The sequence below is a fragment of the Mytilus californianus genome, unplaced genomic scaffold (genome assembly GCF_021869535.1).
Source record: "Mytilus californianus isolate M0D057914Y unplaced genomic scaffold, xbMytCali1.0.p SCAF_3, whole genome shotgun sequence".
NCBI lineage: Eukaryota > Metazoa > Mollusca > Bivalvia > Mytilida > Mytilidae > Mytilus > Mytilus californianus.
The window spans coordinates 19,111,406-19,127,311 of record NW_026262679.1 but is presented as its reverse complement, the minus strand read 5'-3'; the positions used below and the strand labels follow the sequence as shown (position 1 = coordinate 19,127,311).

General features: G+C 33.7%; 1 protein-coding gene across 1 annotated transcript; it reads left to right on the top strand.

Moving 5' to 3' along the window:
• The first annotated feature begins 6,574 nt into the window (after positions 1-6,574).
• On the top strand, positions 6,575-15,852 carry LOC127734062 (U-scoloptoxin(05)-Er1a-like). Its single transcript, XM_052243688.1, has 4 exons — positions 6,575-6,719; positions 10,200-10,303; positions 11,778-11,948; positions 13,882-15,852. Exons 2-4 carry the CDS (start codon positions 10,246-10,248, stop codon positions 14,130-14,132), a joined length of 480 nt encoding a protein of 159 aa, XP_052099648.1. The 5' UTR covers positions 6,575-6,719; positions 10,200-10,245; the 3' UTR covers positions 14,133-15,852.
• Positions 15,853-15,906: the final 54 nt, after the last annotated feature.

Here is a 15,906-nt window from a genome sequence, read left to right as displayed (position 1 = left end):
ATTTACATTCATACTCACAATCAGGAAACATACAATTCCTACCTTTTCTTTCTACTGTATGACTGTTGTGTCACCTAATATCTATAACGCATTTTTTTAAAAATATTTCCCAAATGATAAGAAAGTCCTCACATCAATAAAACTAATCCATAAATGACATGCCGAAAAAGGAAGTCATGCATCAATTATAAACATTGCACTGACAATGAAACTAACTGATAGATCATTTGAGCCTTGAGCACTTTACAATATTCTAAGTTTGTAAGAAAATGATAATCCCTTACTTCATGATAAGTACTCGCTAACGCTCGTACTTATTCATGAAGAAAGGGATTATCATTCTCTTACATATACTAATGATAACAATAAAAGAAAAAAAGAAAACGAAAAGAAAAGAAATGAAAAGAAACAAAATTAAAAATAAATTTAATACATAAATAATATAGAATAAAGTAAAAAGATGTAGCATAAATAATTATAAATGCTTTATTGGACATAAAATAATGCTGCTTACGATAAAACCTGTTTTAAACATTCATATCATTAACCTTTAGTTATTTTTGTTCTATATCGGATTCTTGAATACATGCATATTTTCCTTTTTGAATGGTTTTATACTAGTCAATCTTTGGGGCCCTTTATAGCTTGCTGTTCAGAGTGAGCCAAGGCTCCGTGTTAAAGGCCGTACTTTGACCTATAATGGTTTACTTTTACAAATTGTGACTTGGATGGAGAGTTGTCTCATTGGCACTCATACCACATCTTCTTATATCTATACATATCGCAGTGTATATCTTTACGCTTGTTTTCCGATTTCGGAAAAGCGCAAAGGGTTGATGTATGATTTTTATAAAAATATAAGACCACAATTGATCTTATCAGGTTTATTCACCGTTTTTCTGAAAAATCAATGTACAACGCTTACTTTGGGATTCAGGAAACGCTTACTTAAAGATTTAAGGGATGCAAGTTCAGTCGAATATAGTATACTCAAGTAATTTTCATTGTAAAAAATAATGTTGTCATTAGAGAACGATGATTCAAATCGGGAGGGTGGGAGAATATCGTTTTATTTCCTTCTATATAAATTTGATGTTAAGTTCTCAAAATATTAAATAATTTGATGCTTGCCTGGTACGAAAACAGAATTAAGAATAAACAAAAATGCCCCTTTATTTCTCTGTTCAATTGATTGATTTTGGGTTGTTAAACGTCCAGTGGCAAATAATCCATGCATGTTCGGGACGAGAACATAAACAATATATATAATAGGTAGGTCCTGTAATAGAGGCACTCCGGGATGATGTTTGGAACATTTGGACCGCCATTGGATAATGAGGGTAAATTGGATAAGGACAGAAATTTTGCCTTTCCACAGGCCACCCACGGACCCCTCAAAGAGTTGTTACAAGAGTTCTTAACGTGCCGAGAGCGTGGATACGCTCTCTACGCGAGACATCAGATTTGATTTATCGTCCCCATACTGACATGAAGGCGGTGCAAACTTAGACATTCCGTACAGCAAAACGGACGCCCTACTTTGGCAAGTCTTTTACTGGCGGTGGGGAGAAGACCAAAGCAACCATATTTATATTCCATAGTTATCCGGGGGAGGGGGACTCTATCTTCAAAGTTTTATTATTGTTCCCTTACGTAATGTTACAAAGTACATATATTTTTTTTTTATCTAAGGACCTTTTATGCATAATGGTCATACAAAAAACACAAATATTTATTTACCATTTCCTATTTTCACAGCATAATAGGTCTTCAACTATATTTGTCATCGTTTGTTTTCAATGAACGCACAAGAAACCACCACTCCTCGTCCCATCCCTCAGATTGATTAATTTTATTTGTCTCTAATTTTTCACTATTCCGGCCTTGACCGGCCCATTTTGGTTTCTTTTTTTTCCTCCTCAAGTACGTATTTTTACATTGCAAATCAAAGATGTATTAATATATTAATTTACATGTTCTACATGAAATATAAAAGTATCTTTCCCAGAGAAAGTAATAATATTATTTTTTTTTCTCTTAGTCCTTATATATAACATATAAATTTCGAAAATGCGACCATTTTTCAAGACCATATAGTAAAGTCTAATAGTACCAAATTTTCATCAATTCTATTAATTATATTTTTTCCGAATCTCGTGCCTATCCCGTACAAAATGAATCATCAATATATATGGCAAAAAAAAAAGAAGAAAGATGCATATAACATAAATCGTCATGGTATGGCTCTCTCCAACAAATTTTAAAATCTCTTCCTGGGTTTGCAAACCTAAATGATGGGGAAAATATTTCAAAAAATACCTTCAGGAAAATATTGAAAGAGAGGTGTATAAAAATTTGGAAGGATCAACTGACCAAGAATTCAGAAGGAAAGCTCCGCACTTATGTAAAATTTAAGAATAATTATGGTTTCGAAAAGTATCTAAATATCATGAACAATTTTGAGCTTAGGGGATCATTAACAAAATTTAGGGTGTCATCTCACCATTTACAGATTGAAATAGGACGATACCAGGGTACTCCTCCACACCTTAGACTATGTCAGCAGTGTAACTCTAGTAATACTGAAGATGAAGTTCATTTTCTCTTTTATTGCACAAAATATAACGAAGACAGACACCATTTATATCACATTATTTCGGAATCATGTACCAATTTCATTAACTTATATTCCCAAGAGAAATTTCTATGGCTGCTGTCTTGTGAGAACTCGACTGTATTAAAAGAGTTGTGTATATTCCTGGTTAAACACTGCAAATAGCAGATTTATATGACATGTTTCGCATAATTAGCAATTGTTGTTATTTAAAAAAATTATTTGTTAATTGACCGGATTCAGTTTCTCTATTTATTTTGTTCATCTGCTTCTGACACGGGGAGGATTGCTGTTATTGCCTATCGCAAATAACAGTATATATCATAGAACACCGTCCCTTAGTATTTCATGCAGATGAACAAATTTCCATCTTTATAGATAATAATTTAAGTATGTTCAAACTTTATTATTATTTTTTTTTATTGTTCATCTGCTTTTGACATGCACGAGGAAGATTGCTGTTGCAGCTATTGTATACAACAGTATATCCATAAGCATAGTCCCTTGGTGTCTCCAGCAGATGAACAAACTATATATCTTAATTTTATAAATCTTAAACGATAATTGTGTTGATGTGAACACGAGGTGCACTGCTGGACATAGAAATAATAATAACAATAAAAAATAAAAAAAATACTCAAGAGTAGTTTAAATGTATTTTTGTTGTTAATGCTATTTTCATTTGTCTATTATAATATCTGTCACGTTATATACTGTACAATTTCTCATGATTGTTGCTTATATTATCATAATTGTTAATTGTAAATGCTCCCTGTGGGACCCTGATTGGAATAATAAAAATAATTTGATTTTGAGATTTTGATTTTATAACTGTCGACCATTAGGAAATTTACAACATGTTGATTCTGGGAAAAGGGGGATCTTACATTGCAGCAACATGCAATAATGTCAGCCGACAGAAAAGGGACCATTGGACGTCTAATTGACAATCTTTAAAAACAAAACGGGACTCTGACATAGCAGCAACTCAGCAACTTGCAAAAATAAATAATCTGTCACCAAAACTGTTTCAAAATAAATATCCTAGCCCCAGAAATGCTGTCCATGAAAATGAAAATACTGGAAATCTCCGGTTCGAACAAGCAGCCAATTAAGTTGGATGAATCCCCCCCCCCCCCCCCAAAAAAAAACAACATAAAAAACCCTACTGGTTATGTATTGTAATCCCGAGTACCTCCGTTACTTCGTTTTAAGAATAGCAAAATCGAGAATTTACTGCACAAGATTTCAGTTTCAATTGGTAATCTCCTGCGGTAAATATGGCAAATTTCCCCTGTATTTGTATAACAACATACGGGAACAAGAAAAACTAGAGGCTCTGAAGAGCCTGTGTCGCTCATCTTGGTTTATATGCATATTCCACCAAGGGTATTGTTTAGTTTCTCTCTATCTTCTTTTTTGCTCAAAACACAAAAGATGGTAAAATATTCCTAATTAGAGGGCAATCACTACTTTAAAGAGAGAGAGTCTACTAACAATATCGGCAAAATTTTGCTTGTTATTAGATCTTGTCTTGCTGATCAATTTTGCTTGTTTAAGTTTCTATCTATCTATTATAATTTTTATCATATTATTTTTCAAAATAATAGACAAAACTTGCATTTTACCCATATGTTTTATTTTTTAGCCATGTCGGCCATCTTGGTTAGCGGGCGGGGTCATCGGACACATTTTTTTTAAACTAGATACCCCAATGATGATTGTGGCCAAGTTTGGTTAAACTTAACTTCTTCAGAGGAGATCTTTGTAAAAGTTAACAGACGACGACGGACGACGGACGCGAAGTGATGAGAAAAGCTCACTTGGCCCTATGGGCCAGGTGAGCATAAAATGATACTCAATGTTCTATCCCCCCCCCTTTTTGCCCCTAAATTTTAACGAAAAATCTATTTTTCACATCTATTCTGCAACGAATTCTAGAAAAAATTTTAAAACCACAAAATTTACAAAAATACTTTTCCGTCACAGAACATAAATGCTCGGTGCCTTAATAAAACAGGTTAAAGTCGTGTCTATAGGCGCTACACCCGAATTGTAGTTTGTTTTTATATTTTACACACTGAAAGTTTATCCTGAGCAGTTGAAAACTTAATTATTACAAAACTGCCTTGTTTAAGTACAGAATCATCACTGACACCTAGTAGGATAGTACCAACATAGAGTGTCAAGTCTATTGTCACCGAGCCGGCTTTTACATACGGAGAGTGCCAGTCTATCAGTACCTTGTCGGATAGAACCTACTGATATTGTCAGTCCATCAGCACCTATTCGGATAGTACCTATTGACATGATGGAGATTATCAGTCCAGTAGCTCCTAGATGGATAATACAAACTGAGATTGCCAGACAATCAGCCCCTAGTCAGATAGTACATACGGAGATTGTCATTCCTTCAGCACATATGTACTATCCGACTCGGAGCTGCTGGACAAATAATCTCCGTATGTACTATCCGACTAGAAGCTACTGTGGACTGACAACCTCCGTATGTACTATCAGACTAGAAGCTACTGGACTGACAACCTGCGTTTGTACTATCCGACTAGAAGCTGCCGGACTGACAATCTCCGTATGTACTATCCGACTAGAAGCTGGTGGCCTACAATATCCGTATATACTATCCGACTAGAAGCTGCTGGACTGACAATCTCCGTATGTACTATCCGATTAGGAGCTACTGGACTGACAATTTCCGTATGTACTATGCGGCTAGAAGCTACTGAACTGATAACCTCCGTATGTACTATCCGACTAGAAGCTGCTGGGTTGACAATTTCCGTATATACTATCCGACTGGAAGCTGCTGGACTGACAATCTCCGTATGTACTATCGGACTAGAAATTACTGAAATGACAACCTCCGTATGTACTATCCGACTAGAAGCTGCTGGGTTGACAAATTCAGTATGTACTATCCGACTAGAAGCTACTGAACTGATAACCTCCGTATGTACTATCCGACTAGAAGCTGCTAGGTTGACAATTTCCGTAAATACTATCCGACTGGAAGCTGCAGGACTGACAATCTCCGTATGTACTTTCCGACTAGGAGCTATTGGAATGACCATCTCCGTATGTACTATCCGACTAGAAGCTGCTGGACTGATAATCTCCGTATGTACTATCCAACTAGGAGCTTCTGGACTTATAATCGCCGTATGTACTATCCGATTTGAAGATCCAGGACTGACAATCTCCGTACGTACTATCCGACTAGGAGCTACTGGACTGACAACCTCTGTATGTACTATGTTTATTTAGACACCGACCATTCATATTTGTGAAGGCATTGTATTTTTATGTAAAATGGTTTGATTCCAAAAAAAATAAAATTAGGGGGGATGTTACAACATTGAGTTTCATTTTTTTTTTGGTTCCAATATGTTATTGTTTGTTTTTTTGTTAAAGTGTAGAACATATTTTTTTGTCCCGAAAAGAAAAAAAAACCACGCTCTCACCACGTCCATCAAAGAAGACGAATCGTCGGGGTATTAGTTTTGATATCACCCATACTGTTTCTGCATTTGGCTTCACAGACGTTTGGGCCAGGCTGGTGACTTCTCAATTTTTACTAAATTTTGGATAAGATCCAACGATATTGGCACATGTCGAGCCCACTGAAACGGCATCATAGTTACTCTATGAAAAAACAGAAGACCTGCTCTGTTCTATATATGTTGGTAGCCCAAGTCTTGTTACATTATGCACTTAACGTCAGGTGTTCAAAGATCGGAGTCTCCGTAAATCGATAAACAATGTATTTTCATATGCACTCAGATGGTTTTAATAACCTCCATAATAACACTGATATCATATTGGAATTTTTAAAGTTCTATTTTGTGTTTTAATGATTTTGTATCGAACTTCTGTATCCATATGTCACCCAGTTATTGATATGGTAAATACAACACTCTGTCACTACAATTTAAATATTCACCATTATTGATTCCTAAGTGTAAGCTGTCTTTCAGCAGACGAATGTTACCATGGTTACAAGAACTTCTAAATGCGCAAGTCTGTGATGATATGTTTACTACTAGAAATACACAACAAGGGATTAGCAATGTGAGATAATTAAGTATATGTAAGTAAATAATAAACAAATTCCTATAAATTAATGGATTGTAGCAAATTACTAACACTATTTTTTAAATTTTTCAATATGTAAGACCGTCTTTATGTATCAAATATACAAAATATTGTCAATATGTTAGGTATGTTCAATCAAATCAAGAATGGTTTGATCAGATGTGTTAAGATTTAACCTACTTAAGACTTAAATCTGTGTAATGATATTGGAATGTATCAGATACATTTAATTCTATCGCTTACTGGGATATAAAACGATTTGTGAGTTTGAGATATTTGTCTAATGTTGTTTAAGCGGATAAATTATGCCAGCTAATACGGTATATGTGTGTATGTTTAAGTCTGATTGTGAATATATGTGCTAAAGAAGACTAGCTTTGTTATAAAAACGTTTCCTTCTTGGTGGATAATGTAGGATAATATAAGTAAATATTTTTTACTCTCTGACAGGTACAGAAAAAGAACATAGTCAGCTTCAAAATTATGGTTGTATGACTGTATGTTAATTTTAAATATGCCCTCAATACCATGTTATACTGATGTGGTAAATAGATTTAAATTAAATCAAAATAATTGCTTAGATTTCAGAAAAAGAACATAAAAACTGACAAAATTTGACAAATTTTACTTGTTTTATCAACTGTAAAACTGATTTATAATTTACTACGCCTACAGAAGACTCACCACTGGCACTCGAATCAAAACAGTTGATCGGGCCAATATACACAATGAATAAGCTGTGCAAAATCTGGCTCAGTCCATTCATACATGTCCATACCTGGAGGTAGAAAATTCTTAGGTGTTTTGAATGATTTTCACGTTAAGCATGTTAAGATTAAGTAGACTACCGTTTCTGATGACAAATTTATTGAAACCATGATATGATAAGCCGTTGTAGTCAAAAATATATTTAAGTCATTTAAGTCATTTTTTAATTGACACACATTGAGAATAACACATTACATATATATTTATAAAGACATTAAAAAATATAATTCCATTGAATAGACTATTGTAAAAAGGCTACCGATATAGTTATCGGCCTTTAAAAACTAAATTCATAATTGAATTAGAGGCAACCTTAGGTTACTGATATTCAAATCTCATAAACTTATCAAGAAGATACAAATCAAAGTAAAAAACAAACAGGAATTGAACTCCAAAATGAGCGTGCGTTGAAAGCGAAAGCGTCTCCTGCTATGCATTCATCGCCCGCCATGCGAATCCAAACTCAGTCAAAATGTCACAATCGGGAATAAAAAGAACGCTAGTAAGTTCGGACACAGACAGCTACTGTCCTTGAATGTTCTGTTGTTAGGTTTGTTATTCCATGGCCCTACATCCAGCTGGTTGTTTTCTATGGTCCTACATCTAGCCGATACTTATCATTTTTGGCATTTTCTATATAAATTCCAATATTCTTTTTTCTTCTTCGAAAAATGGCTTGTACATATTTTTTACTAGAATGGCCATACGTGTGACTGCAATTTAGTTGAACATGAAAATCTCTGACAATCATTTTATACGATATCATGTTCATTGAAATAATTGACCCTTGTTCTTGCTATACGCTATATATGGTTTATTTTGATAGCGATGAAAAGTTTTACCTTTTCGGTATATAAATGTTTCATGATGAATATGGCCCAGATGGCACAGGATAGATGCAAGGGATATCTGTTTTTCGATCAGTTTGCTTCGTTGATAATTAGGATGTAGAGAAATGACATCCTGTTGAATGTTTCGGACATATATTTTCTACGGGTGTGTTATTTTTAGGATAATTCTATTTAACCCTAGTATTTCTTGGTAACACTATCACACACTGTTGGAGGACCGTTGAAGCAATAGGAAAGTTATTATTCCTTCGATCGAGTTACAAGTTAACTTTGGTAACGATAAAGATTTTAAGTTATTTTGGACCCATAATCATACAATTGTTTAACATGTTAAAAGTATATACTAAACTGTTTTTTGTTTAAAATTATTACAGCTTACAAGAAAGATTTCTTGATACTTTTTATCGATACCATCCTTGCAGAGAACCTGTCAAACAAAAAGCGCAATAATCAATTGTCTCCATTTTTTTAACTGAGAAGTTCGAATGTACATAAAAAAGCCGACGAAATGATGGTTACACGTATAAGGAAAACATACCAGTAGTAATCTTATTACACAGAAAGAATAAATGTTCCTTAACATTCCATTAAAATCTTAAATTCTACACCACCCGCAATACCATAATAACGATTAAAAAGAAACACACTTGTGATTTTACAAGTTATAATGCAGACTTTCTATAAGAACTGCACCAAATACAATACCCCCGAATAAGCACAGGGGAATAAGTGGATAACAAAATAATCTGAGTAGTGTAGAAACACCACACAAATAAAAAACGTCGTTTTATTATAAGTATCCGTGAATAACTAGGAAAAACAAGGAAACAATTATATATAAAAAGAAACACTTTCTTTGTAATTTTGTCAGAAACAAATAGAAAATTTCCATACAAGTTTATATCTGAAAAATAATTCTAGTCAAACAACATTACATTAATATTGCATGATCAGCTTATTGTTCGCTCTACATAAATCACATATCATTCACGTCATTGAAATTTAGTTGTGGTGCTAGATTAAATTATGTTTGTATCAGTACGGGCATAGATGTGCTATTATATCTATGGTACGAGCTTTATGATATATTGTTCATATTTTATTTCATATGTATACAAAAGTGAAAAATTAACGCCTAAACAGAACTGATGATGAATTATTGGTCAGTCGATATTCCTTCGTGAGAAATCCCATATCGGATTTACAGTAATGAAGATGATTATTAATTTTTCCATGCCGTGTTTATTGATCTCAGGATACAATTAATTCAACGTGTTTATCGGTATTTCTCCTACAGCCGAACCTCTGGAGATTTAGTGGAGATGGGAAACTGCTCGCCATTGAGTTGATCACCGCTTTATTAATGCAATTTAAAAAGCGCATGCCGTCATTTACCTTACACAAAATAAATCATTTGCATATCAAACTAACAGTAGGGGAAAAAACTTGTATTCAAAACATCTATGTCCATATATAATGTATATACTGGTCACTTCCGGAAATTATCTCCAAACTGTTTCTCATTGGAATAGTCCGGACTCGCTATAGGTACTTTGCAAACGGAAGTGAACAAGATTATATGGCGCGCCAATTCCATTTGTTAACTTTTCCTTTTTAAAATATTTTTTTCAATAAAAGAGAAAACCAAAGAAAAATCATAAAAACAAAATGAAAACAAAGCAAAACAAAGCAAAACAAACAAACAAACAAACAAACAAATAAAACAATTATAACCAGTATCTGATTTGTTTTGTTTTGATTGGTAATTGATATACATAAACTTTAAATTCAATGTGTCTAAATGAAAAATGAGTGTAGAAGGCATTGTTTGTTTCACAATTTATTAATATTTTCAGCTGAATGATGAAGACTTTATACATGTGTGTAACATGAAAACCAAGTATGGAGTACATGAACCTACATAAAATCATATTTATACTTGTCTACTATACATATCATGGTAAGTTATCTATTACATATACTGTACTATGATAATTTTTCTACTACAAATATCATGACAAATGTTCTACTACAAATACATGTACCATGGTAAGTTATCTATTACATTGGCCATGGTAAGTAATTTTCTCGACCTGTCATTGCACTGCCAGGTGTATGTTATCTACTACACAAACCGTGGTAGGTAATATATTCGACAAGTCATTGCACTGCCACGTGTGTGTTCTCTTATACACAAACCGTGGTAGGTAATCTACTCGACATATCATTGTACTGTGACGTGCATGTTATCTACTTTTAAAACCGTGGGACATGTCATTGTATTGCCACGTGTATGTTCTCTTATACACATACCATGGTAGGTAATCTACTCGACATGTCATTGCACTGCCACTTGTATGTTATTTACTACACAAACCGTGGTAGGTAATCTACTCGATATGTCAATGCACTGCCACACGTATGTTGTCTACAACTCTCGCCATAGTAAGTTATCTATTCGACCAGTCATTGCACTGCCACATGTATGTTGCCAGCTACACATTACATGATAAGTTATATCTACTTGACATGTCATTGCACTATAACATGTATGTTGTCTACTAAACATACCATGGTAAGATATCTACGCGACTTGTCATGGCACTGCCACATGTATGTTGTCTACTACACAAACCATGGTAAGTTATCTTCTCGAACTGTTATGGCACTGCCACGTGTATGTTGTCTTCTACAAAAACCATGATTGGTAGTATATAACACGATGGAATAATGATGGAGAGTGTGAACTTTTATCATTTTTTAGATTTTCTGCGCTTCAAGTATTAGAAGATTATATATAAGTAAATCGGTATTGTGACATTATTTTTTTATTAGCCAGATGCTATTGTATGTCGTTTGAAACTGCATTAACAAAAATCTAATGTTTCATGTATCTTCTATACTACCTCCCACCCCCAGATAAACATCAAATGTTCCTAAAATAAGAAAAAATGAAAATTGAAAAATTATGGAAAAGGACAGAGATGTTCCATGTGTATATCACATAATAAACCCTTTTATATGGTATTACCCTTGAAGAACGGTTAAAAGACGATGATTTCCCATCATATTTGTTATATCGACGGGGTTTATTAATTGACTTTTTAACCAAGGACCTCTTTGACAAAAGCCACCGCATTCAATGTGCGCTTTACTTATAAACCAATCTTAAGTGCATTATATATGTAAAAGTTATCGGGCGAGTTTTCAATTGTTTTGAGATCAAAGGTTTTAAGTTTTTGAGTACAACCTAGATCCCATCTTTTAAAGATAAAAAACGTTCCGTTGCGAGACTTATACCCTACGAAACTTTCAAGAGAAAATAATTACCTAAGATTGATAATCGATGCCAGACATTCATGATTTGTTGGAATGGTTTATTTATTTATCCCTTTCCTTGAACTCAGCCAAACCTTATTTTTCTCTTATTCCAGCTGATGGTATCGGATGCTTCAGATGTACCTCTATGAATAGAAATAACCAAGATTGTGAGGACACTTTTAATAACACGGGAAAGTATTATGTAACAGACTGTTGGGCGAGTCGAAAAGACCGAATGGGGATGTTTCCTGCTACAGAATGTATCAAGATGACTGTTACTGATGGTGTGTATAAAATTAAACAAAAGAGTTTACTTCACAGTACCTAAAATCTTGTCAGCCATTGTTGCCTGTTTTTGCGCCCGTAATGCCGATATCATTGTATTAAGGGCTTTTATGAAACAATGTTTTTTTTCTGTGAAAAGTTTTAGTACCTTTATGTTATTTTATTAATCTTATTATATAAGGAGGGTGCTTGAGTTCTTGTGAAATCAGTTTAAAATTGTCGTTTGTATGAGATATCTCCATCTATTACAAACGTATGGGCTGACGACAAATATTTGATAGTCTTTATTAAATTATATTCACCTAACCTGTCAAGGTTCGGGGTGATTGAGACAATACTGACACTTGTAAATTGATAACTTTAACTCTTTTCATGGCTCTCAAAACGGATATGGAAGCACTTAAATGAAACAGAAACCCAATTAGAACTGACATCATATATGTTTAGGTCCCGCCGTAGCGGAGGGGGCATTAAGTTTTACCCTTGTCCGTCTGTACGTACGTCCGAACGTCCGTCCGAACGTCCCGAAATCGGTTTCTGTTCTCTAACTTTGCCTAAACCAAATGTTAAGAAACTTATACACAATGCTTATTACCACAAAACGCAGATCAAGTTTGAATTTTGGTGGCGTCACTTTTACCTTTCTAGAGTTATGCCCCTCACAAATGGAAAATTGAAGAAAAAAAATCGTTTCCGTTCTCTAACTCAAGTTTGCCTCAACAAAATGTTATAAATCTTTACACAATGCTTATTACCACAAAACAAAGATCAAGTTTGAATTGTGATGGCGTCACACTTACCGTTCTAGACTTATGCCCCTTTACAAATGGAAAAATTGATGAATTTTACGTTTCTGTTCTCTAACTTTAGTTTGCCTCAACCAAATGTTATGACAATTATACACAATGCTTATTACCACAAAACTCAGATTAAGTACGAATTTGGGTAGCGTCACTTTTACCGTTCTTGATTTATGTCCCTTTATAACGTTTTATGCAAGTGGGGGCATCGTCTGTGTCCCACGGACACATTCCCCATTTATTTAAGTTTTATTCTTTTTGCTAAAACAAAAACCACTTCCCCATGATATCGCTTGTCAATATACTTGTAAGATGTGCATATATCTGCAAAGGTAACATTCACATCATTGTTGATCTTGCATTCTTCATAGAATTGGTGTGGCCATATTAGCTATTATATCTTGTACGCTTAAGCTTCTCATCGTTACAAGTCGTATGCATCATTCCAGAGTATATGCATTTCTTGTTGGATTTCCAAACTTTTGATTGATTGATTGTTGGTTTCTTAACATTCAGTGGCAAATATTTCATGCATTTTCAAACTTTTGATCCCAATCATACCTGATAAAGGTTAATCCAGTAATAGATGTCATCTGCAAGGAAATATGTATCAGACGTTTTTAGACAACTGTGACCACCGAGTCGGTAAAATTACTGGTGAACTATCGTAGACACCTCCCGCTCATCGATAGGCAGTAATACGGTCCTAACATGAATTTATACATTATGTCTGTATATTTCAGGCTAAAAAATATGTTATTGATCTATAACAAAGGTTTCAACACCTAGAGGCAAAAGATACCTTAGACATTTGGCTATTCCGTTTAGGACATTTTTGGTTCATGGTCTCAATCGTTTTATATTTTCGACTCACAGGCACTTGTCTCTGAGAAAAATTACCAATATACTTAAGGTTATACCAATAAAAAACACGTGTCGTGCAACCATGAAGTAGCGTTCAAACAAAGGGTCTCATATAATTGGGGAAATATAAGTAATGCTGGTTTAAATACATCATCTTGATAGATGTTAACAACACATTAGTAGTGTGTCAAAGATCACGATTCTTCACTTTACGTTAACTGTTAGCATACTTTAAATAATTGTCAACGTCTATTTTTTTTCGTTACAGAAAACGACGACGGCCAGAAATTTAGTTTAGTGGTAAGAGATTGTGTAGTAGATAACGGAGGTACAAATTCAGAGACTGAAATTGGTCGCCAGAGCCACTGTGGATGGATGAAAGTTTTACAATATAATGGCGAGCGGATGCGAGGATGTATACTTAGCTGTGATTTAGATGGATGCAACACAGGACAAAAACTTTCAGCAGTTTCTCTTTGGATATTCATATTACTTGTTGTATACTTAATACTTCAGTGAAAATTACTTGTTATATATCTAATCCTATATTGAATAAACAGACTGTTTCATTGATCGGAACCAGGAAAACTTAAAGAATCACAAATCATTGATAAAGGTGAAATCAATAACACGGTTTTATACTGGAAACATTTAAAGGAACAGTATAATTTTGGACAAGACTATCAATGCATAGTCAAACAGAGTAACAGTTTATATTTAGGAATACAATTTCTACCAAAATTTTGAAAATTTGGCGGGAATTTTTTAACGTCCCGCGGAAGGCTACATGTGTATATCGCAAAATAAGCCTACATGGTGATTGGATTTAATATATATCGATGAATGCTATTGAATCAATGGTGGAATTGATTTAGGAAAGTTATTTGTAAACTATTCATAAATCAAAGAATTTGTCATAAAGATTAGTTATTTGTAATGTTTGTAGAATGTTAGTTTAGAGAAAACAATCATTGACTAGGTGCTAAAGTTCAATACAATTTATTTTCCTTCATGTAGCAGAATATCCTTGTTTGGTGTTTATTTTCATACTTTAACCATTGAAATACAATATGATTAAAACCACTTTGCTCCTCTAAATTTGATTGTCGCTCTTGTAAGGGACTAGCAATTTTTACGGAACAAAGTGAAAGATCAGATTTAAGTATGAGTGCTTGAAATAGATCTAAATATATACATGTATTTCGAGATATTAAGATACACTAAGATACACGTATCTCGTATATTGCAAGTATAACAACAAACTATATTTTTATAATTAAAGTTATTTGAATGAAAATAGGTATTGGCATTTGCCATATAATTCAATACGTATTTTAAACACTATTTTTTGTGGATGTCTATTTTATGAAAAAAGTCACATTCATATGGTATTTTGTTTACTAATAATCATACATTATAACAATTGTTTTTGGTGGCTAAATCATCAGGTTAAAAATGTAAGTTATTTTTGTATGTAACTACAATGTAGATGGCAAAAATTATCATTTGCGATGAAAATAACTGGTTTTTTTTTTCTCAATCTGAATAGAGCCCAGCATACAGAGCCATAGAGCAATATAGAACAAGGATTTGTACAGTAGTAACTACTATAACCTCTCTCGATGTTATCAAGCATAATTCATGTTTATCGAATTCCATTTACAGACTTCACAACAACTTAACATTTTGATGACGGTACTTGTGGCAGTCTTGGTAAAAGCCTTAAATCTAAATTTTACAAAGAGTATAATTTGGATTAGAACAAAATTACGAGCAAACTTATCTCACGCAATTATTAAGTTATTTTAATGTAAGAACAAAAATGTCAAGGTAATAGCAGAATAAATACTCTGTAAACAGAATCCCGAAAATGAATATGAAAAAAGGAGACTGAACGATTACCAGCCATCCATTAAACTAAAACGATATTTAAACCAAGATGTTTTATAATGTTCATGGTGTACGTCAGTAGGAATATTACGACGTTCATGGTGTACGTCAGTAGGAATATTACTACGTTCATGGTGTACGTCAGTATAGGAATATTACTACGTTCATGGTGTACGTCAGTATAGGAATATTACTGACAACTATTTTTTGTTGTTGATTATGTTGTTACAGCATTGGCATGCATGTGAACCATTTTGTTTAGTTATTAATATGTTATAATGAATTGTTTGCATGCATGTATACATTGTAGACATCAATTAGTTATCGAAATAAAATTACTGTTAAGATATTATTTTTGTTTATGTCGCCGGGTTCCCCTTTCAATGATATGGGTACATTAATA